The following is a 22,340-nucleotide window of genomic DNA, read 5'->3' as shown; positions in this document are numbered from 1 at the left end:
CTCTGACTTCAGCTCAAGTCATAATCTCGCAGCTTGGGAGTTTGAGCCCCGAATCGGACTCTCTGCTGTCAGAGTGGAGCCCGTTTCGGATCCCTATCCTCCCGCCACTCACTCTCTCTGTCCTCTCAAAATAAATACACTTAAAAAGAAAAGAGTTGGTAAATTTAAGAATGATTCACACTTCCGTAATTTCTTCTGTAAAAGAAGAATTACCAAGTATTTATAATTGATAATTTTGAGTGCCATTTCTAACTGGGAAAACTGAAACACCAAAACATATATAGTTTGTAAAAACTTAGTGCCAGAGTCAATTACAGAACCAAATAAGTCTAAACCACATATCCATCTCCAGAATCATATAATTCAGTTGTTTATACTATTGTGAATTTTAACAATCTTTTGTTGTTTCAAATAAAAGGAAAATCTATCACTGCTAACAAATCTCAAGGCTTAGCCAGTTCATGAAAATCTCTTTAACCTGTGTGGTATGTGTGATCCACATTTATAAATATTCTATAGGAACTAGCTAAGTCCTTCTGATCCATTCTCCCTCGGTCAATCACAAAGTTGACAAAGCACAGCCACTTGCTTTGTAATAAATAAAGAGGTCATCCAAACTATCTGCTGAAATGACTTCTAAATTGCAACAGTAGAATGAATTCCCTGAATTCACTGGCTATTTTGGTGACATGAAGATACAGGCTCAGACATCATCGGAGTAACCTTTTTGGTTTTTGTGGTATTATGCCTACTAGACATCAAACACGTGTTCAGTGTTTCTACCATATCTATGTTCAAACTATTCATTTCCAAATCTTTACCAAATTACCAGCTCAAGCTCCATTTTCTTTATAATGTTTCTATATTTCTATATAATATTTCTCATATATTTTTCCTGCCTTTAGTCATTGCTTATACAACAGTAAAATTAATATAAAACTCTATATCTTTAAAATTATAGTAACTTTGTAATCTCCTACTATCGTTCTTAAATAGTTCACAATTCACCTATTGCTCACACTGTAACAATAAAATGGTTGAATTTAGGGCTTGTTAAATTGGTTTCTTTGGTATACAACATTGCCTCACCTTAAGTCAGAACATGTGATTTTATTCTGGTTGGTAGGTTATACTCTAAGTTTTAAGTTTCTAGTGTTTTAAAGGGTTGAACAAAGATTTTTTTTTTTTAAACAAAAATAACTGAAAACTCAATTCAAGGGCTGAAGAGGGAGGGCGGGAGGGGAAGGGAAATGATGGTCATGGAGGGGGCGCTTGTGGCAAAGAGCAGTGGGTGTTATATGGAAATCAACTTGGTAATAAACTATTTAATTAAAAACAAATAAAAAAAATAAAAACGGGGAAAAATACCTCAATTCAAACCCCACTGACTTAATTGACAGAAACAAACAAAGCACATAGCCATCGCAGTTATTATGTGCAAAGTATACAGGAGTCAAATGCAAACATCCGTTTAAAAATATTCAGCCTGGAATCTAAAGCTGGCCCCTTGAAGTACATGATATTTGGGGGGTTCAAGAATCTCAATGTTCAGTTGAGTGTTCCATTGGCATACTATCGCAGAGATCTCTTTTGAAAGAAAAATGGAAAGTTTATCAGAGGAAAGAAGTTCTGACTTGAAGATAAAATATATATTGGCAAAATATAGCACAGTGAATCCCTTGGTCACATTGAATTCTTAATATTGGTGATTTTATTTTGGCTTTATGCCTTTTTCCATATTTATTTTAAATATGCAAATTATTTTTTTTAACAAAGTCTCTGTTACTATTCAGTTACCTATGATGGTAAAAAAAATCATTTTTTTAAGAAAAAATATTGGGCATCTGTTTGACAGAAATGAGTACTTCAAGTATGTAGTAAATCATTAACAGAGCTATTGTAGCCTAAGCAACAGCAGTAACAAAGAAAAGAGCTAGAATATGCATTTTGTATAAAGATTAAATTTCACAACATAATAAATAAATGCACTGATTTATACAACTTGAGGAGACCTTCTCCTGAAGAGCACAAGTAATACTGTCTTATTACTGACTTTGTCGATAGGCATACAGCCTCGCACAGGGATTCAAAGGTAAAATTCTCGCCTCTGAGGCCACAAAATATACAGAGCTGGTTTGTTAATAAATATTTTGTCTGCCAAAAATTCCTGCAAACTAAAATAAAATACATCTTGGCAGTTTGAATAACCAGCATGACAATTAGTTTGGTATCAAAAGATAAGAAAAACTTTAATATGAAAATTAACAAAACCAGTAAAAGGAGAAACCTGTTGTATAAATAGACATTTTAACATAAAAGTGAGACTTTTGTCTCACTTAAGAGGAAGAAACAAATCCGATACAACTTACGTGAAGATTTGAAATTATCATATCTTCCCAGCTCTAGGTAAATATATTACTCCAATTTATTAACCATCTTCAATATACAATATATAACTCACAAAACTGGGAATGTTACAATACCAAAACCTTTCACAGCACTAATTACCAGTTACCAGAACTGTAAGAAATCTTTAGCTACATATCAGCTTAATACTTAGAATGTACAACTAGATACGGTTGACCTGTGGTAAACAATAGTGCAAACAGTAAGGACCACAAAATATATTCTTGTTTCTTTTTAGCTTGTTTATCTAACTGCATTATCCTACTTCAACAGCATCATCAATGGAATATGAAACTTATCTTAATGCATTTTAAAAGTATCCCTATGTTCTTTTAGGTACAGTTAATTTACTCTTGAAATGCAGTTCCTATGAAATACCCAGGCTATTTATAAATTCCTATACAATAAATAACTTTTAGCTAAAAGGAAATATTTTAGGTGGAGTTTTTAATAGCTTTTAAGTGGTGGCTTGGTTTCTATTTTTCCAACTTAAACTTGGATGTGCATAAAAATTAAGAGAAGATATAAATATATGTAAATAGAATATCTTAGTTACATAAGGTGAATCAAACGGTCTGTCTACAGTAGTAATATGGATTTTTATCTTAAACATTGTCACTTAATGAAGTCTCAGTTACTGTTAAACTTGTTTTCCTGAAAATAACAGAAAGAAGTATACAAATAGGTACAGTCCAGCTGTCTTTTATCTCTCTGTTCTCTGTAATGATAAACATTTATAGTTTTTTCTTCTAATAGAAATGTCTCTCAACAAAATTTGGAGACAATAATGCAGAGGAACAATGATAAAGGTAAAGAATGTTTTGGGTGGTATAAAAACTAATAATCTTTGCCTTTTTGAAGTTTTGGGGTTTCTTAAGGAAGGCATACTATTGCAAAGCCATCCTGTTACCTGTACAAAAGCCACCTGAGAGATGCCAAAGTAGATGCGTGGCCCTTGGCAAGGGGAAGCGGAGGGGGAAGGTGTGGCTACCTAGTCCTGGGGGAACTGCCCAAGGAGGTGATTCCACCAACCAATAGTATTTGAGGAATCTTCACTTTTCACTCTTTTCAACTGATTTTAAAAACTTTGTGCTTTAAAATGCCACTTATATTATTATCAAACTCTGAACCCATGGATTTACCCAGCTTGCAACTGAAAAATGCAGGCTGAGTTCACTTTGTGGGGAGAGGGCAGGAGAGATCCTAAATGTCAAAGTTGAGAGACATAACGTTTATAGACCTTTAGTGAAAAACTAATTCCTTGCAGGATTCACATCTGTAGAACATGAGAGTCCACTGTGTTGTGAGCTCAGTCAGACAATGGACAGTGTGCTTTAGAAATGATATATATAGAAGTTTGCACTGTAATTTTCTAAGTCATAGCTTTGCATGAATATTTTCTTTCTTGATTCCTGTTTAAAAAGACTTCTATCAAGACTCAAGTGGTGCCCTCTGTATTCATTAAAATTAGCTAAAGAATCTATAGCCAGTAATGTTTTGGTAAATGATATCAATATGTAAAAATTATCGAGTGAAGGTTTATTGACAATAAATCATTGGGAAAGAGCTTATTACAGAATTAAATAATTTATATTTTGAGGATCAAAAGTATGCTATATCTCAGGTACTATTTTAAGGAATTAATAACTGTCTAAAAGTCAAGATAAATTAGCATTAATAAAAAAAAAGTCCAACAAAATACACCTTCTCTGAGGGCTTTTATGCCACATTCAGTTTACTTGGAATCATTTTGGTTCTTTTTTTTCCTCCACTCCTACTGGTTCATTTAATATGAATGTGCTGTTTGTATCCTCAAGCATGGACTATGTCAACAGCATAATCTGCTCATAAGAGAAAGTGAAACGTACAAGCTGTAGGAGACTGACCCGGTCTTTACTTATCTCAGTACATATTCTTCTGAAATGTTCCCTGTGACTAAGCTGTGAACAAATGAGAATGCGACATTAGCAAGAAACGAAGCAAATGCAGATTGTTGGTGACCTCAGAGTGAGGTGGGGAGCTGGAGAGAGGCCAGCTACATCGGTCAGCCTATCCCTGTTCTATCTTAGCTACCAAAATATAACCCTTGGGTAGGTAGGGTTTATCTAGAACCAGAATTAGGAATAAGCATTGAGAAGAAAACTTAATGAAGGCGACGAATGAGTTAAAGTTCATTTGTGGGATTTCTAGGAAGTAGTGGGTTGGGAAGTGAGCTAGTCAAAGACTTTTTGAAGAATTCAGATCCCTAATATCTGGAAGGGATAAAATGTGGCTAAGCCAGTGCTAATCACCACCAAATCTTGTTTACAAGGAAGAAAGAAATTCAGTAGGTCTGGAGGGGACCTGAGATTCTGCATTTGTATAAGCTCCCTGGTGGTACGGATGCTGCTGGCCCAGGGACCACAGCTGAGTAACAATGATCTAGACCAGTGCTGTCCAGTAGAATTTTTGCAATGATGAAAATGTTCAACACCTGTACTGTCTATTATAGTTACTGTGCACTTGAAACGCGGCTGGTGCAACAGTGAAATTAACTTTCTAATTGAATTAATGTAAATTTAAATAGCCACATGTGGCTAGTGCCTACAATATTGGACAGCAAGGGCCTTAACATTCACAGGTCATCTCTTCTTAGCCAGAACAATCTAAATCACAGTCCCCAAATTATCTAACCCATCAGTTCATTTAGATTAGCAAGTTTCCTTTTCTAGAATGTAAACTGTAAAATTAGTTTTCTTTAAATTGTTTTCTTCCTAGCACTTTGCTCAGAGGATCCACAACAGGCACTCAAGTGGAGAGAGGTGAAAGCAGTCATGCTGTGGGGGAGAGCTGATGAGGAAAGGGTAACACACGGAGAGAAGTAAGAATTTGAGCAACTGTCACTGCCTTGGGCAGTGGGGAATGAAAGGCTGGGAACTGGGAAGGAAACTCAGAAAGGGAGGTGGAATAACACTGAGGGGAAGAATTGAGTCCTTTGAAATATTACTTAGGTCTGACCCTGTCCCTTTCCCCCTTGAAAAGCAAGTTTTGGAATTCCTGGCTGGCTCAGTCACTCTAGCATGTGACTCTTGGTCTCAGGGTTGAGTCAAGCCCCATGTTGCATAGGGAGATTACTGAAAAATAAAATCTTAAAAAAAAAAAAAGCAAGTTCTTCCTCAGGGAAATAAGACTGGAAGGAACAGGACAGTTCCAGAAATTATCGAGGTGCGGGAGAGCACAGCCGGGAGGACCAGTGCGGTTATGGCTGGCAGTCAAGGGCAGGCTTAAGCTTCCCACCTCAGCTTCTGATTGGATCAGGGTACAGAGACCACACCTGCACTCCCTTGAGCGGTGATCGCCTCCCAGGGAGAAGCTCTTTCTACTTTCTATTTGTAGCTCCATCTACTATAAGAAGCTGGCTCCTCTGTGCTGCTGACAGGGGCCCAAGGAGGCTCTGAGGACACCATCTCGGCAAACAGGTGTGGGTAAAGTCACGTGGGCCCTACACAGCCAAGCACGGGCAAAGCATACAGGGAAGACTGCTCTTATTTAACGACAAAAAGAAAAAAAAGACACCGAAATAATTATTTTAAAGGATTTCCCTCATCCAAAAGCCATCTGCAGGAAAACTCTAGTTAACTCATGAGTCTATTAACTGAGATTTTACAGCACAGATAAAGAGTAATTACCTAAGAGTAAAAAGATCAACAAATCATTGACATTTTACTCTCAAATTCTGAACATGTAATAGCTTACATTTTTTCTATTGGCAAAGGGGTATTTTGGGTGAGTGGAAATCAATAAAGATTTTTATATTAATTCATTCTTGAGTTCCATGCCTCTTTGAGCCTACATTTCCTTATTTTGTTAGAGCTGGACAGGCATCTGTGACCTTGGCAGAATTCTGAGACTCTGGCATCTCTATTTTAATTTCACAAGGAAATGCCTGGAAGAGCAGGACAGCTTTGCAGGGGGGGGGGGGGTTATAAGGGACTGGAATAGAAGCCCTTTGGTGGGGGAAACATTACATTTACTAAGTGGTGGCTTTGTAGTCTTGCATGCTACCTGATATAATTTCCTTTGAAAAATTTCTATTTATTCACAACTTAAACAGGTAGAATATATAGGCAGACATACTTGGTCAGGAACCCACCAGGCTCATTTATTTTTAAGATGCTTTAATTTTGTGATGCTTAGTAGCAGTTAAATGTCCAATTTATAAATAACATGTCAAATATTTAAACTTCTTTGCTAAAATTAAAGTATGTCTGACAACAGTTCATTTTAAATGCTTTCCTGTCAATATTTCTCATTAAGTGTTTGGCAAATTAATTGTCTAGAAAATATCGAGAGTATGTTTCAAGATTGTATGTATTATGAATATACATATAAATGCATATATGTGTATAGGCACATATATGTGTACATGTATATGTGTGTGTGTATCTACTGAGGATCTGCTTAGAAGGCTACTTCATGAAAATTGTCACCACTGGGTCAATACCCTGTTTCCTTCTCTTATACAGGAGATTTTTAAATATTACAATTAATTTTTGGTACGTAATATCTAAAGAAAGATGGTTTGAGGGTATTTTTGTGACTTTTTAACACATCTGCCTTTGGCTTTCAGAGATCTGATAAGTGTCATGTTGACTCCTAATGAGCTACATTGAAGCATAGTGGTTTAGAAAAAGGAAAATAATATCTACTTGATATAAGAATTCAGTGAGATAATAGCAATAATGGTAGAAGAATTAAGTGAGATAAAAGCCCTTAAGAAAAAATGTAACTCTCTTGTTGGGAAGTTGAGTCAGTAGTCACGCTAGCTAGTGGGTAAGTCTGGGTGACTTATCAGCGTACAATCAGTATAAAAATCCCAGCTGAGACCTCTGCAAAACTCCTGGGTGGCAACAGCCCACTATAGTATAAATGCAAACAGATTATTAAATAAATACTAAATTAAAACCAAAAATAAGAACGAAATGTGGGAATTTTGGTTTGGGAAGCTGTAAGCAGATTTGTTCAGCAACAGAACATGTACTTTTTTGAAAAATTTCCTAATGTGCATACCTAATGTTGATAATAGAGTGACATAAAACTGGCTTGCATAAAATGTGTATCACTTGTTGATTATAGCACAGACACATGTTCACAAATTCTCAGATACAGAACATTTATCCAAAAATCCCACATCAAAGAACAGAAAAGTGCCTTGAAGCAACAAAAAGGTATTTAGAGAGTAATAAATTAAATTACATTAAAACTGACATTGAAGCCAAGTTTTACAATATTACATGTGACATGCAAGAAAAAGAAAGACAATTCAGGCAGGAATGTCGTGCATTAAGGTTTGCATTCATCCATAATATTTGAGGGGTTTTAACCATATTCTATGACCATCGAATGCTAGGAATCTGATGTGATGCCCATCTAACATTCAGAACACAGCTTAATTTATATCTTTATCTCCTAGCCAGTGGCTTTAAGGAAGAAGCCAAGGCCTCCAATAGTGAAACCTAGTAAGTTTTAGCCACATATTGTTACGCAGTCACATAGTAAGAACATTCCATCTGACCAGGTTTTAGGAAAGTAAACGTTTCTACCTTTTAGACTATGCAATTGTCTCAGATTCCTCCTACCTTCTTACTTATATGAGCATATTTGAACGTGTCAAGTTTGCACAGTAAGAAAATGGCTTTGTGGAATGTATTTTTTTGGCACAAAAATGTTTTCTAATACCTCAAACCAAAATTTTCACGCACAGCAAAATATCAAGCCATAGAGGTGCCCAGTGGTGCTTACTTTTCTAGGCAGAAAACTACAAAAACAGACAATCGCTTCCAAGAGTTTTGTATTAAGTAGCAATTACTTCCCTTCCAAGGAATAGCACCAGTGTGATTACACCTCAGACTGAGGAGTGCTCCTTCCAAGCTCTTTAATTCCCTGGAGAATTCGCTTCATATGACCCACTTTCATTATCCCCAGGTCCTGGGGAAAAAAAAAAAAAGAAAGAAAGAAAGAAGGAAAGAAAGAGGTAGAAAAAGAAACAAGAAAGAGAAGGAAAAGAGAGAAGTTTATTGACCAGAGAAGACTGAGGTTTACATATTTCACCAGCAATTAGTATAATTAGCACCCAGTTCATTTATTTTAGTTTATAATCAATGATAAAGGAAGCAAAAACTATAAAAATCAATTCATAAAGCAAAAATGACCAACCAGTAAAAAAAAAAATCACATCCTACACAAACTCGTAAATGAAACACTATCATAAATTACATACAATACAGTTCTTCAAGAGTCAACATTAGTTTCCCCTTTTCCTGTTTTTTGTTTTTTAAAACACAGGTTCTTTTGGGAACTTGGGGAAAAGTGACATGTGACATCAGAGCATCCACAATTAGTCTTAAGGCACCCATACATGTCGTTCCTAAAGTAGTAAGCTTAAACGTAAAGCCTAATCCTAAAGAAAGATATCAGTGGCCACCACCTAAATTTGGAATTTAAATGCATCTATAGTTACACCTGATTTGAGTGGACTATTTAAATATTCTTTCTACTTTGTAATGCAGAAGTATAAAAAATTACAGAAACGTAGCTATCTGTGGGTTGATGCTTTTCATCAAAACACTTATGGCTCCTTTTCTTCAGAACTCTCCTTGTTTCCTACAGAACTGTCTTCCTATAAAGAGCCAAGAATTCAAGATTTAGCTTTCAGAAGTGGAGGATGGTTCTGGGGTGTGCAGCACACAGCAGGCACCTGGCAAAGAGATACCTGTGGCAGGAATGAAGGAGATGTACACAAGACAGCCATGATGTTCACTACCCGAAAAACTAAAGGCAAGGGTGAAGACCTCCAAACCCTGTACTTTCTTTTTTGTTTAATTAGCTTTTCTTTCTATCTTTTTTTTTTAATCAAAAAATGTTTATTTATTTTAAGAGGGAGAAAGAGAGAGGGCAAGTGAGCAGTTGAGGGGCAGAGAGAGAGGGAGAGAGAATCCCAAACAGGTTCCACACTGTCAGCACAGAGCCCGATGTGGGGCTCTAACTCATGAAACTTGAGCTCATGACCTCAGCTGAAATCCAGAGATGGATGCTTAACTGACTGAGCCACCCAGGCACCCACCCCTATAATTAATTTAAGTGTAATGGACATGATCAATTTGCTAATAGGTGAAGTCAAATTCTGTATAAAACAGAGGGTCTGGTATATTTGAAAATTAGCAAAAAGATGGCTTCCAAAGTAGCCTAGAAAATAGGATTATAGGTACCACAAAATCATGTGTCTGAGAAGATAAAGATTCCAAATATCCATTCTATTTCATAGGCTAAGAGCATTATTTATTTTTAAGCTTTAAATGAAATAGATCAGAGCATTTTAAGTGTGTGCATACATGTGCTCTCTCTTCCATATACTTTATGGGCTCTTTGAATTTTAGAGCAGCAATGCTACTGACACATTTTTTTTTTACTGAAAATTTTGAATCTTTCTAGGAAATATATTTTCTACAGTAAGCATTCTTTACAAGCTTGAGATAATTTCTGGGTCATACATCTACAATATGTTACTGATACTGAAAAATATTTTCTCATATGCCACCAGGTCATTCATTTTTTTAAATGTTTATTTTTGAGAGATAGAGAAAGACAGAGTATGAGCAGGGGTGGGGGAGGGGCAGAGAGAGAGGGAGACACAGAATCCAAACCAGGCCCAGGCTCTGCACTGTCAGCACAGAGCCTGATGTGGGGCTTGATTGAACTCACAAACCGTGAGATCATGACCTGAGCTGAAGTCCGATGCCTAACTGACCGAGCCACCCAGGGACCCCAACACCAGGTCATTCAGAACTAGTCTTAAGGTGGCTACATGTTTCCTGAGCATGTGCTAAAATAGCAGACTCAGAAGCAAGACCAAACCCTAAAGAAAGATAGCAGCGCCTGCTCCCCAAATTTGAAATATAAATGCATTTATAGTTGCATTTAGATTCTTTTATTTGAGTGGGATATTTAAATATTCTTTCTGCTTTGTGATAGTTATATGATTAAGAAAGTCATTTAATACGGGGGCGCCTGGGTGGCTCAGTCGGTTGAGCATCCAACTTTGGCTCAGGTAGTGATCTCATGGTTTGTGAGTTCAAGCCCCACATCGGGCTCTGTGTTGACAGCTCAGAGCCTGAAGCCTGCTTGGGATCTTATGTCTCCCTCTCTCTCTGCCCCTCTCTTGCTCATGTGCTCTCTCAAAAATAAATAAAGACATTAAAAAATACATTTAATATTAAATATTTTATTTCAGGCCATATGCACATTGTGTTCTCGAGAATAAAAACTTCTCTGGGAGAGGAAGGCTTTATTCAGAATTAGCATTTCGGTGTAATCAGATGAATGTTCTCCATACAGTTACACTAACTTCTAGCTGTAATTTCTTCATGTTGAGTTCAATACTCTTATGTCGTCTCAGAATGAGGCTGTGATAAAGTTATGCTGTGACATCTGTTACAGGTTTCTTAATTTTTTTTTTCATTTTCTGTATTAGTGGTCTTTTCTTTATTTGGATGAATAGGCCTGATTTGGCAAAAACATACTTTGTAGGAATTCAGTTACCTTTGTAGCCACACATATGCATCTTTCTAAATGGATAAAAAAACCAAAAAAAACAAAAAAACAAAAGCCAACCACACAAAACCCACTGCACCTTTACCATTTTCTTTGTGTCCCTCACTTTTGCCTACTGCCTTCCTGGAGGGGAAATAATGCAATCAGTTTATTTGTCTGCTGAAGCACCTTAGAAATATTCTTCCTTTCTCACCTTTACGAGGCCACATTGCTATCTCTAGTTGTCTTGCTAATAAGAAAGTAACACTTGAGCCAAATTCTGAGCAAGAGTTAGCCAGGTGAGGGGTAGTGGGCGAAGCAGGTGTGTGAGAGCAGCAGGGGTGCCCCTAAAGGTGAGGGAGAATTTAGTATTTTTAAGCAAATGGAATATGGCCAGGGAGGACGGAGGAGAGCCCAGCGAGGGACCAGTGACTCCACAGCAGGTTAAATAAATAGGCAGGGTCTTGCAGGTCTCACAATGATACAAGCGTTTATTCTAATAGAAATGGAAGTCCCTGAAAGGTGGTACATCCGATGGTAAGCTATCACTCTGGTCTTGGTGTGGATAATGCACCCGGAGAGCAAGGGTAGCCGCGGGAAGGGCAGTCAGGAACGACAGACCTTACACAGGTGAGCCGCCGCACCATGGGGCGGGACTGAAGAAGGCAGAAAGAGAAATGGATAGAGATTGGAAACCTGCCTTGGTGACGGGCTTAATCAGTTAAGGGGAAAGGTTAAGGGAGAGGAAGGTGTTGAGGAGGACTGTGGGTGTCTCTGACTTGAAAGCCTGGAGAGAGAGAGGGATGACTGACTAAGTTGTAGAACAGTGGAGAAGGGGCAGGGCTGGGGCGGGTCAGGAGACTAAGTTGTAGAACACTGGAGAAGGGGCAGGGCTGGGGCGGGTCAGGAGACTAAGTTGTAGAACACTGGAGAAGGGGAGAAGGGGCAGGGCTGGGGCGGGTCAGGAGAACCGAGGTGTGGTTTCTGACTTGTGAAGGCCTCGGTGTGATAGGCAAGTTTCAAGTAGAACTGGTGATACCATCCTAGAGCTCTCAGATAAGGTCAGGGCTGGAAATACAGCCCTGTCAGCCACTGCCCTCTTCATGGGCCATATGGGAAGCCATGGGAATGGATAAGATTGCCAGGGAGCAGGTGATCCTTTACCAACATCTGTAGACTTTATTCTAAAGAGTCTGCTCCCTCTTACAGCTACACCCAGAGAGAAAGGGGAGCTCATTTTCTACCTTCACAGCTTTGTCCTATAGCGGGCTCTTTCTGTAAAATTATTTTCCTTTTGTCATTCCCTCATACCCTGTTTTAGAACCAAAAGAGTTAAAAAGGACTGTGTCAATACAGGTTTCCAAAAGACAAGTTTTAAGGGAAAGAATGTAGTTTGTATTAAAAATAAAAACAAAGTAGGGGCACCTGGGTGGCCTAGTTGGTTAAGCGTCTGACTTCAGCTCAGGGCACGATCTCATGGTTTGTGAGCTCACAGCCTGGAGCCTGCTTCAGAATTTGTGTCTCCCTCTTTCCCTGCCCCTTCCCCGCTCATGCTCTGTCTCTCTCTGTCTCTCAAAAAGGAATAAACATTAAAGAAAATAAAATTAAGAAAAAAATAATAAAAACAAAGTAGAAAACCTAAAGAGCGTTTACTAAAAGAATTCTTAACCATTTCCTTTTTACTCTTACTCTTTTTTCCAGCCAAGGCCTATCTTTCTAACTTTGACTTTGCATGTGTATGAGTTTTGTTTTTTCATTCTGCGAATATTTGCTTTACTCATTGTGTATGTGTGTGTCTATCTGTATGTTTATAGGTACATATACATATATATATAGCATTTATAGATATATTTATATATATACATATACAGTCTTTTCCTCAAAATATGCTTATTCATGGCAAATGAAATGTAAAGAGAGACTGGCATAATGCATCAATCAGTAGCAATTCAATAAATATTGCTGCCTGCCAAGGATATGAGAAACTATCCTTGGATACAATGATGCTTACTTTATTTTTTTGTGCACTCATTACAGATTTTGAAGCCAACCTTTACTCTATGAACTTTAGCACTGTATATTTTGTTATTTTCCGGATTTGGGACTCTCAACTGTGGTAATTAATTAATCTATTTCTTTACTATTATTCTTTTTAAAACATTTACATATAAATCTTAATCTTGTCCATTTTTAATGTGCTACAACTGTTTGACTATAGATTACCCATACATTGTTCAAAGATCTCTGCTAACGTATTTATAAAGGCACAACAGTTCACAAATTTGTTAGGAATTTATTGTACTATAATTCTATCTGAATCAGAACCTGGCCTACAGGAAAGGGATCATGCCAAAATATATCAAGGCTTTGTCACTTTCTTATTACTCAATCTTGGAATTTTAAAATAGCAGTGTTGGGGTGCATGGGTGGCTCAAGTCGGTTAAGCCTCTGGCTTCGGCCCAGGTCATGATCTCACAGTTCGTGGGTTCGAGCCCCGCATCAGGCTCTGTGCTGACAGCTAGCTCAGAGCCTGGAACCTGCTTCGGATTCTGTGTCTCCCTCTCTCTCTAACCCTCCCCTGTTCACACTCTCTCTCTGTCTCTCAAAAATAAATTTAAAAATATTAAAAAAATAAATAAAATGGCAGTGTTTGGTAAGAAAATATAACATGACAAAATTCTACTCTAAACCTCGAGAGAAAGAAAATACTCTACTTTGGCCATTGGCAGTCTCTGCCCCCAAAATACAGGAGAATTGCTGCATACCACTAATGAATGATTTTCTTTCTCTGTCGTAAATGGCAAAGAGGCTCTCAGCTGCATTCCAGCAAGGGTGAAGCATAGTTTTACTTCACTTACTAAAGAAAATAATACATTTATTTTTGAGAATAATACAATTTTAACAGTAAGTCATGGAAAGGGTATTTGAATTTGAAGTTATTCACGTATCTTCTGACAGGGCAGTCAGAAACACAAGAAAAATCACAGGACTCTAAGTGGCCACTGCTTAAATCCCTTATTTAGTTCCATACATTAGGAAGACTTTGTTACTGGTACTTTGAATTAAGTTGTAGTTGCTGGCCTTCGATTAGATTTTAAGTGGTCTTCAGCAACAATTACCACCTTTCATGCTGACTCAATAAAATGAGCTGATGGAAACATGAACTGTTTGGAAATATTAGCACAGGAACAGCCATACGGATGGATGCAGAGAAAAATTACTAACTTCATGCTAAGCTTTAGCTAGAACAATCAGGGAATGATTCTTAATAGAACATACTGCCAACATTCTTGTTTAAAAAGCATATGAGGAACTCCCACCACAGGACAAAGCATATTAGATTACTGCACGTTTGCATAACAGAAGCCAAGCTAGAAGCACATAACAAAAGAGGTGCAGGATAAAGGTTCGGTTTTGCCAGGAAATTTTCGAAAGCAGAAGAGTAGCACAAAGGAAATACCTTAAGATCTCGCCTTTCCAGATGCAAAAGTTCAGCCCCTCTGATGTCATGCCGGATGAAGATGTCTTTGTACTCTCCCAAACTGAGCAGATCCAGCCAAGCAGCAACTTCCTCTGTGCCCCATTTTTGAACTAACAAAGTTAAGAGCAAAACCCCCTTAATTTCTACATGCTCAATGCAGTACAAAGCAAAGGTTGGCCAAAGATGCAAAACAGACAGCGGGCAGTGCTAGCAAAGGGAAAGGTTAAAGGTTTCAACAAAACTCCAATTCCGTTTTTTTCCCCATGCAGGTTACAGACCATCAATCAACACAAAGGTCTGACTAGGCAATGACATTGACTGCTGGGCACCCAAACTACACAATAGGAATAAAAAACGTATTTCTCATGATTAGGTTCAATAGTACAAGATCGAAATAAGCTCTGATGATGTCCTTAAGACCACAGATGGTATTAGTTATGTTTTAATGAGCTACAAATGCTAGTTAAAATATAAAATCTGACATGGTGTACTGAATTTTACAAAAACTTCTGTTTTGGGTCTTGCTATCTTCAAGTAGTGCCTTTATTGATTCTATTACTTTTTATGGTTGTAATTATTGATAATTATAGCACCAAATGTGTTAGATCATTTTAAAATCCTCTAAAAGCTGTCAATACTGCAAAGATTAGTTGGATTGTTATTTTTCAATATAGATAATCGTGGTTTTATATATTTTATTCAACATTGCTTAGCTGAATTAAAATTTATTTATTTGCCCTATTTGGTTTTAAAATCCCTTGTAATAGCTACTCTATGATCGTCAAAAGTAAGGTCATGTATCACTTTTTAAAAGGAGTTAGCTAACTCGGAAGAATTGTAAAATGACTTGATTATGAAAGGCACCTGCTGTCACATACAAGGAACTTGAAGGTGTTTTCGCACTTGTCAGCATTAACATTAATTTCTAGGGGAAGGTGGAAAGGGAACCAACAAACAACATAAAAGACAGAGTTTAATCTTCTCTTGAGAATGCAAGTGTCACAGCAGACTGTCATTACTGAGGGGATGAAGTGGGATAGTAAGTCTTTGAAACAAGAGAAAGAGAACACATAACTTTAGGTGGTAGATATATTTAGCAAGTTAAAAGAGTAAGTGAAGCTTTCTAGATTTCATTTATCAAAATCTCAGTTTTGAACTTTAAAGAAGAAAAACAAGTTATACTTTGAATTACCTGATACCTTGAATTACCTGATGCTGTGAATTGTTAAAGAGGACAAAAGACCATCTAAACAGATGCACTGATGTCCACCGTACAGAGTGACCACCCCGTTTTCTTGCGTGCATCATAACTACAGGCTCTTCCTGGTTTTTGGACTTCTCTCGGGAATGATTTATTTATTATGGTAAAATGAACAAAAAATAAAACTCTCCATTTTAGCCAGTTTATGGTATACAGTTCAGTGGCATTTAGTACATTTGCAATGTGCAATGGTCACCACTGATAGTTCCAGAACATTTTCTTTTTTTTTTTTAATTTATTTTTAATTTTTGTTTATTTTTGAGAGAGAGACAGAGTGTGAGTCGGGGAGGGGCTGAAAGAGAGAGAGACACAGAATCAGAAGCAGGCTCCAGGCTCTGAGCTGTCCAACCTGGGGTTCGAACTCACATACTGAGAGATCATGACCTGAGCCAAAGTTGGACACTTAACCGACTGAGCCACCCAGGGGCCCTAGTGGTTCCAGAACATTTTCCTCACCTTGGTGATACTGCTTTAATAAGTTATTTTTTCCATAATGTTATACTTTCCCCTCAAGTGCTGATCACCTACCAGGCTGTGAACTTGTCTTCTGTTTCTGAACCTTTTCCTTTTTAAATTTCGGCACTATACGAAATACTGTGCTTCTGCTGTTTCTCTTGGTGCAGTCCATGGGGGGCTCCTATCCGGGTTGAGCAAGAAGAGAATGATCTCAGGACATGAAGAGAAGAAAAACTCACTTTGATATTACAGACAATGCAGGAATAAATGCAAAACACTGCTGAACTGATGACTTCTTAAAATACAAGTGCACAATGTTACGTACTACCGGAGATGCACCGATTCCCAGAGGAGAAAAGCCGTTTCCTCACGTGTTCAAGGGCAGCACATTTTAAAGCAGCGTTCAAAATTCATTTTCCCTGGAATACCTCTTTTTCAAAAGGCGGTTTCAAATTCTATTGTCAGAAAGCCTATACTTACAAAGGAACAGGCCAAATTTTACATACCTCATCTTCGTTGGGGTGTAAGATATAATAAAGCCACGGAATCTCTGTCAACTTCTGCAACTCCACCTCCACAGAATGTAAGGCATTAGATACTCGCTCCTCATGTGGGGATTCTAAGTGCTGTATACCAGCAGGTTAAAAAAAAAACCAAAATAAAACAAGGCTCAGTGACGAATCTCAGATGGAATGAACTCTTTTTATTTTTACAGAGAACATCCTCAAATCTTACTAGGCTAGGCTGAGTTATTGTTGTTGGTAATATAAAGGAGTATAGAAAAATGAACATATTTTATATTGAGCTCATTTAAAAAAATCTCAATTGATTTATCCATACTTCCCAAAGACAATATAAATAGTGTGATTTTAATAATGTCACAGAAAAAAAAGTATCACTTTTGATTTTTTTTTTCTATGTAAATACTTTCCTCTTCCTCCCTTCCCAACCATGCATCCATCCACCCACTCTTCCTGCTTGCTGGTAAGTAATCACACATTCTGCTTATTTGTGGCAGAAATCCTTCTGATTTCCATAGGTAAATACGAAAGCAAATAACACTATTTTAAATCTTGGTCAAAAACATGTCACATAAGAACTGGCTGCTACAGAAATCTGGAGAAACCAAAGAATAAGTTTAAGGGGGGGAAAAAAACCCATGAATCTCAGAAAGATTTCTGACAAAAAGCTACTGTAAAAATAAGGGCAAAAGCTAAATGGTCTGAAATCTGGAAGGGGATTTGGAAACCTTACAGATAATTTAATTTGTCACCTATTACCCATTTATTTGAAGCAGTTATTAAAAAGCATGTAGAAATTCAATAGCAAAGGTGAAATAAACACTGTTATGTGTAGATCGGGAAGGGAGGTGACTACATTCTAGTCCTGGCCTTGTTACTAACTATGCAACCAAAGGAAGACGACTGATTTTAAGAGTTTTAATTTCTTCCTTAATAAATAGTATAAAGATTATTTCTAAGGTCTATTCCAGCTAATCAATACTCCATAAATTACTTTAAAATTGTAGAGTATCTACATATAGGCTGGCAGAATTTTACACTGAAAGCCCAGAGAAAATGTTACTGTCATTTATTTATTATGGTTGTTCTTTTTCCCTCTTCTCTTATTCAAGGTATCTACCATTTCTAGCAGTTAATAAAAATTTGGAGATTCTCCAGCTTGTCGTGTAAAATTTACCACTTTCTTTTGAGTCTAAGAATATGTGCGCTATAAAATTGATAAAATGGTATTGCATATTTATTCTAGAAGAAAAATAAAATGTAAACTTTAGTTGATCTTGAATATGAGTGACTCTATTTTCACATCAATATTCTCAAAGGTTATGGGAAAACTCACTGGTATACATTTTCAACCAAAGACCCACATTTGACAATGACAGAGGCAGACTGAAATAATTTAAAAGTCTGTGTGGGTGGTCCTTCTATATTAACATCTTTTAACTGATAAATATTAACCAGCTAACACTCACTGAGTCCTTTCAGAGTAGAGAACTAAAATACAGAATAAGTTATGCTTCCAGTTCTTGTCAATCATAAGTTCTCTTAAATATATTTCAAATAAGGCAAAAAATACATGTCCTTCACCTAAAAATTGGGACCAAAGTCACAGCTCATTGGATTTCACTGGACCAATTTTAGAAAAGCAGCAAGACGACTCTGGTTAATAACAGAAATGCCAAGAACTGGTAAAATGTTCTACTGGTTTTATCATAAAAGATAACCATTATTTCTTCCTAAAAGTTTTTCTTCCTGGCCAAAGCATCGGCTGCCACCTCTGACCCAAGGAATTTGTATTTCAGCGTACTCTGGAAGTGAGTAAGAGCAATGGATGCCATTCATCCTTGACATTTTTCTTCTCAGAGTAAAAGGTGCTCCAACCATGGTACTCTTCGACCCCAATCAAGCGGAAATTCCAACCACAGTCACTTAGTTAGCTAGCTAGCCTGGATACACCTTCCATTTCCCATTATGCAGATACAATGACTTCTACTACCACTTTTATTTAGGTGTATATTTTCCAAAGCAAGAGATAAAATTACAATCAAGAGAAATGTTTTAAGATCATCACTGATCAGTTAATCAGAATTGTTGCAAGAAAATTAAAAATAGCTAATCCATTTAGGCTTTCTACACAGTTCCAACAGCATGTATGAATAAATAACCCACGAGTGAACAGTAGGTGGCGAGAAGATCCAATATTCTAGAACATTTGAAAATGGTGAGAGAAGAAAGGCAGACAAGTCAGACTCTGGGCAAACCAAACAGGATGTCCGTGGAGCCATAGCACTTACGCTTGAGGTTCATGGACTGTGAAAAGATTCAGACCTGCCCTAAACTTGATTTCCAGGACCACTCGGAGTTAATCTAGGGGTAGGGCTAGTGCTTGAATATAGTTCTTGCAACATGCAGTCTAGAAAGTGGTGCCCTTTCAGCAAATCTAAAAACCATACCAATCATATTTCAAATGTTAATTTCAGGAACAAAACCTACGATTTCCATACTTTTCTGAAAGAATGAGTTAACCAGAACCTGAGGCAGGCCTGCTACACCTCCTGAGGCTCTGATCTATCAAAGCTGACTGGGGTGGGCAGAACTCCATAAAAACACGATGGCATGTGTGAGGGGAAACTTCCTGTCAGCCTGAGTCATAACTGGCCGGTCTGGCCATGATCTTATCTGAAGGCAAAAGCCGGGTAAAGAGAAAGCTATGAGGATGGAGGCCAGAAGGCTGCTCCTGCCTTGGAATCTGATGAATGTGTGCCCTGACTGAAAGGGAGGCCCATACATTGAGCATCATTCCTGTGTTATCAGTCATTTCCTCCTTACCAAAGGGACCCTGCCGACTAGTAAAGATTCTGTCTCATTATACAGTGCCTTCACATTGACGGCGATTTCAGTGGCCGTGTCTCTTGTAAGACTCTAGGAAGAAACACAACAACACATCAAAGACAAGAAGTTCTGTATTAAATTGGGATTCAGTCATCAGCAAATACTTTGAGTTTTATACTTCCAATAAATTCACATCACAAATGTTTTTAAAAGCCTACCAAATTTGTATTATCATTGAATGACTTCACACTCATGATTTTTCGTATGATTACTACTTCTGATCCTTCCGGCGCAGAACCAAACAAAACTGTACCGATACACATCTCCTATCTACAAATGGGTGCCCGATCGCAACAACATATACATATTCCCACAAAAAAGTTAAGTCAAAGAAGACAATGCCTTAAAGGGGTATTATCAGATCATAATCAGTTCAGCCCATTGACTTTCACTCTCAGAAGTTCCAACCAGATTGTTTTTTAGACTTTCACCTTGAGGATTAGCACTTCTCTGTATATTAATGTAGGTGACTTCCATCAAATAATTAAAAAGAATAAAATGATGCTATCAGTTTTCTCTATGCTACAGTCTTGTACTGTGGATCACATTTCAATAGAGTTATATTCTATCCCTTCTATTATTAACATTTACATTAAAAACCTAACAGAAATTACAAAATTGTAGTCTCTACATTAAAAGATATACCAACATCCCAGTTTAGTAGAACCAAATGAAGTGGGAAGAGCTGTACACAACCTCAACAATGAATGAACATCTCTAATAAAAAGCATAGTATCTAGGTGTGCCCTACATCAGGTGTAGGGGAGAAGGTGAAAGAGAGGATAAGGAATGGTAGTAGCTTGAAGTAGAAGGAAGGTGAGGCAAGGTAACAAACGATAGAGAATAAATGGGGGAGGAAGAAGAGAATTTAAGAGTAGGGGTGGAAAAATGGCAGGAAAAGAAAAATCAGGAAGAATGTGGCCACAAATTTACCATAGCTTCTGGCAGACACTCCTACAGACTGTATAATGCTTTTCAAAGGGCGTGGCACATTTTATAGCATCACAATATATGTGTAATACTAAACAGTCTGTAGAATGAGAATTTACCATTAGCTCCTCACCTCTGGGAACCGCGGGTTGGCTTTATTCAGTGCGTGGGAGCATGCATTCACAGCGTGGGCCAGTTCTTGCTCCAAAAGACAATGGATCGTGGCTGCATCACAGATCCTGAAAGCAAAAATTAAGCAGATGAACAACAAAAAAACCCCCACCTTTGAGCATTGCTGATTGTTCCGAAGTATAGAAGTGGTAGACTAAGACAAGTAAAAAAAAGCCAAGGTCATTATGGGAATTTTTTTTTTAGCGAGTGCTCAGGATAGATTAAAAAAAAAAAAATCCAAACCCCACTGCAACAAAGAATACTAAACCAAAAAAATCTTAATAGAAAAAGTTAGGCTTAGAATCACAGATAAACGTGCTGAGGTGCTATTTGGAAGAACAAAATATAGGAACACTTCATTTTGAAGTATCAATGAAAAGTGAGACAGGTCCCAATGTAGGGAGCAGAAACTTAATCTTTTATTCATTGAAGCTTCAACCAGAAACAAATACAACAGATTAAGGGAAGAAGATTGCCATTTATCATCTATTTCTTAAACTCTTTACACACATTATCTAATTTAATATTCATAACTTAAAAGGTAGCTGTGATGAATTTTCTCTACTTTATAGATGAAGACCTTGAGGCTTGGAGAGCTTCAGTATGCATACAAAGCTAATTAAGTAAGAGAGTCAGGATTTGAATCTATTTCCATCAGCTGCAAAGCCTGCTGTGCCACAGTCCTCTAGAATCTAAACCTTCAAGAATGTCCTGAACAGACATGATCCTAGAGGGCAGTAAGGCCAAACAAGAGAAAGGAGGAAAAGTTGCACCAATTGCTAGAAAATGATGTAAAGTTTGCAGATAAGCAAGAAAGCAAAACTGTTCAAATTCTATCTGTTTCTGACATCTTCAAGGAGATGATGGTCTTCACACAAGAGTCCAGGCTAGTCCTGGATAGTTGAATCAAAACTAAAGGAAAAAAGTTTAAATCTTAAAGATCACACAATTGATATCCAAGCCACAAAGGAATTTGCAAATATCATCTCAGTATTGCTACCAATAGTCTTAAGAAATCATGAAGAAAGGTTATTTATCAGAATATAGAGGTGGGTAAAATTACTCTCATTTTCAAAAAAAGGAAAAGAGGCAAATCAATTTCAGATGAATACTTCGACTGCCTACTAAATCTCCTCCTAGACATTTCTAATGTAGTTTAAATTCTGTAAGTCGAACATGGACCCTGTCCTTTTCTCTCTCAAATCTCCTTTTCCTTCTGAATCCTATGGTTCCCTGAAAGGTTCTGTAATCCATCCAGCCATTCTGTAGAAACTTAGGGTCGTCCTGCCTCATAATTCAGGCCATTTAGCAATTTTAGATCTTAATCTACCTTCAGTTTCTCTTCAGTCCATCTTTATTACTCAATCTACTATTTCCTATCAGGACCATTCCCAGAGTGCTGACCCTGCCCTTGCTTTGCTGTCTTGCTGACAATGCTCCACATTGCTTCCAGAAACATTCTGATAAACACTTGGCTCTTCTTCACCCCTCCATCCACATTTCCCATCTCCTACATATGCCGTGCCACCCCAGTTCCCTGAGACTCCCTGAAAATACTGTGCATTCACACTCCTCTGCGCCTCTGCCGTAGCCATGTTTAGAATGCTCCTTCTCTGACTCTCCACCCAAGACATGGCTGAGAGATCACTTCTTCCAG

The 22,340-nt window shown here is 37.6% G+C and overlaps 1 protein-coding gene across 2 annotated transcripts in view; it reads right to left on the bottom strand.

The window, feature by feature from the left end:
• Positions 1-5,555: 5,555 nt before the first annotated feature.
• Positions 5,556-22,340, bottom strand: part of DGKH (diacylglycerol kinase eta) — an 89,022-nt gene continuing 72,237 nt past the window's right edge. The window contains exons 24-29 of one of the 2 annotated variants that reach the window (XM_029936675.1): positions 20,646-20,751; positions 19,520-19,612; positions 16,679-16,798; positions 16,245-16,353; positions 14,435-14,565; positions 8,220-8,373 (exon numbers count right to left, since the gene is read on the bottom strand). In XM_029936675.1, coding sequence (XP_029792535.1) covers positions 8,284-8,373; positions 14,435-14,565; positions 16,245-16,353; positions 16,679-16,798; positions 19,520-19,612; positions 20,646-20,751 — 649 coding nt within the window. In that variant the 3' untranslated portion in view covers positions 8,220-8,283. Of the gene's footprint in view, positions 8,374-14,434; positions 14,566-16,244; positions 16,354-16,678; positions 16,799-19,519; positions 19,613-20,645; positions 20,752-22,340 lie in introns of both variants that reach the window. The other variant, XM_029936676.1, reaches the window with a different exon arrangement.

This window comes from Suricata suricatta, chromosome 4 (assembly GCF_006229205.1).
Source record: "Suricata suricatta isolate VVHF042 chromosome 4, meerkat_22Aug2017_6uvM2_HiC, whole genome shotgun sequence".
NCBI classification, from domain to species: Eukaryota; Metazoa; Chordata; class Mammalia; order Carnivora; family Herpestidae; genus Suricata; species Suricata suricatta.
Note: the sequence above shows the minus strand (reverse complement) of the source record. Positions and strands in the feature narration are given on the sequence as shown.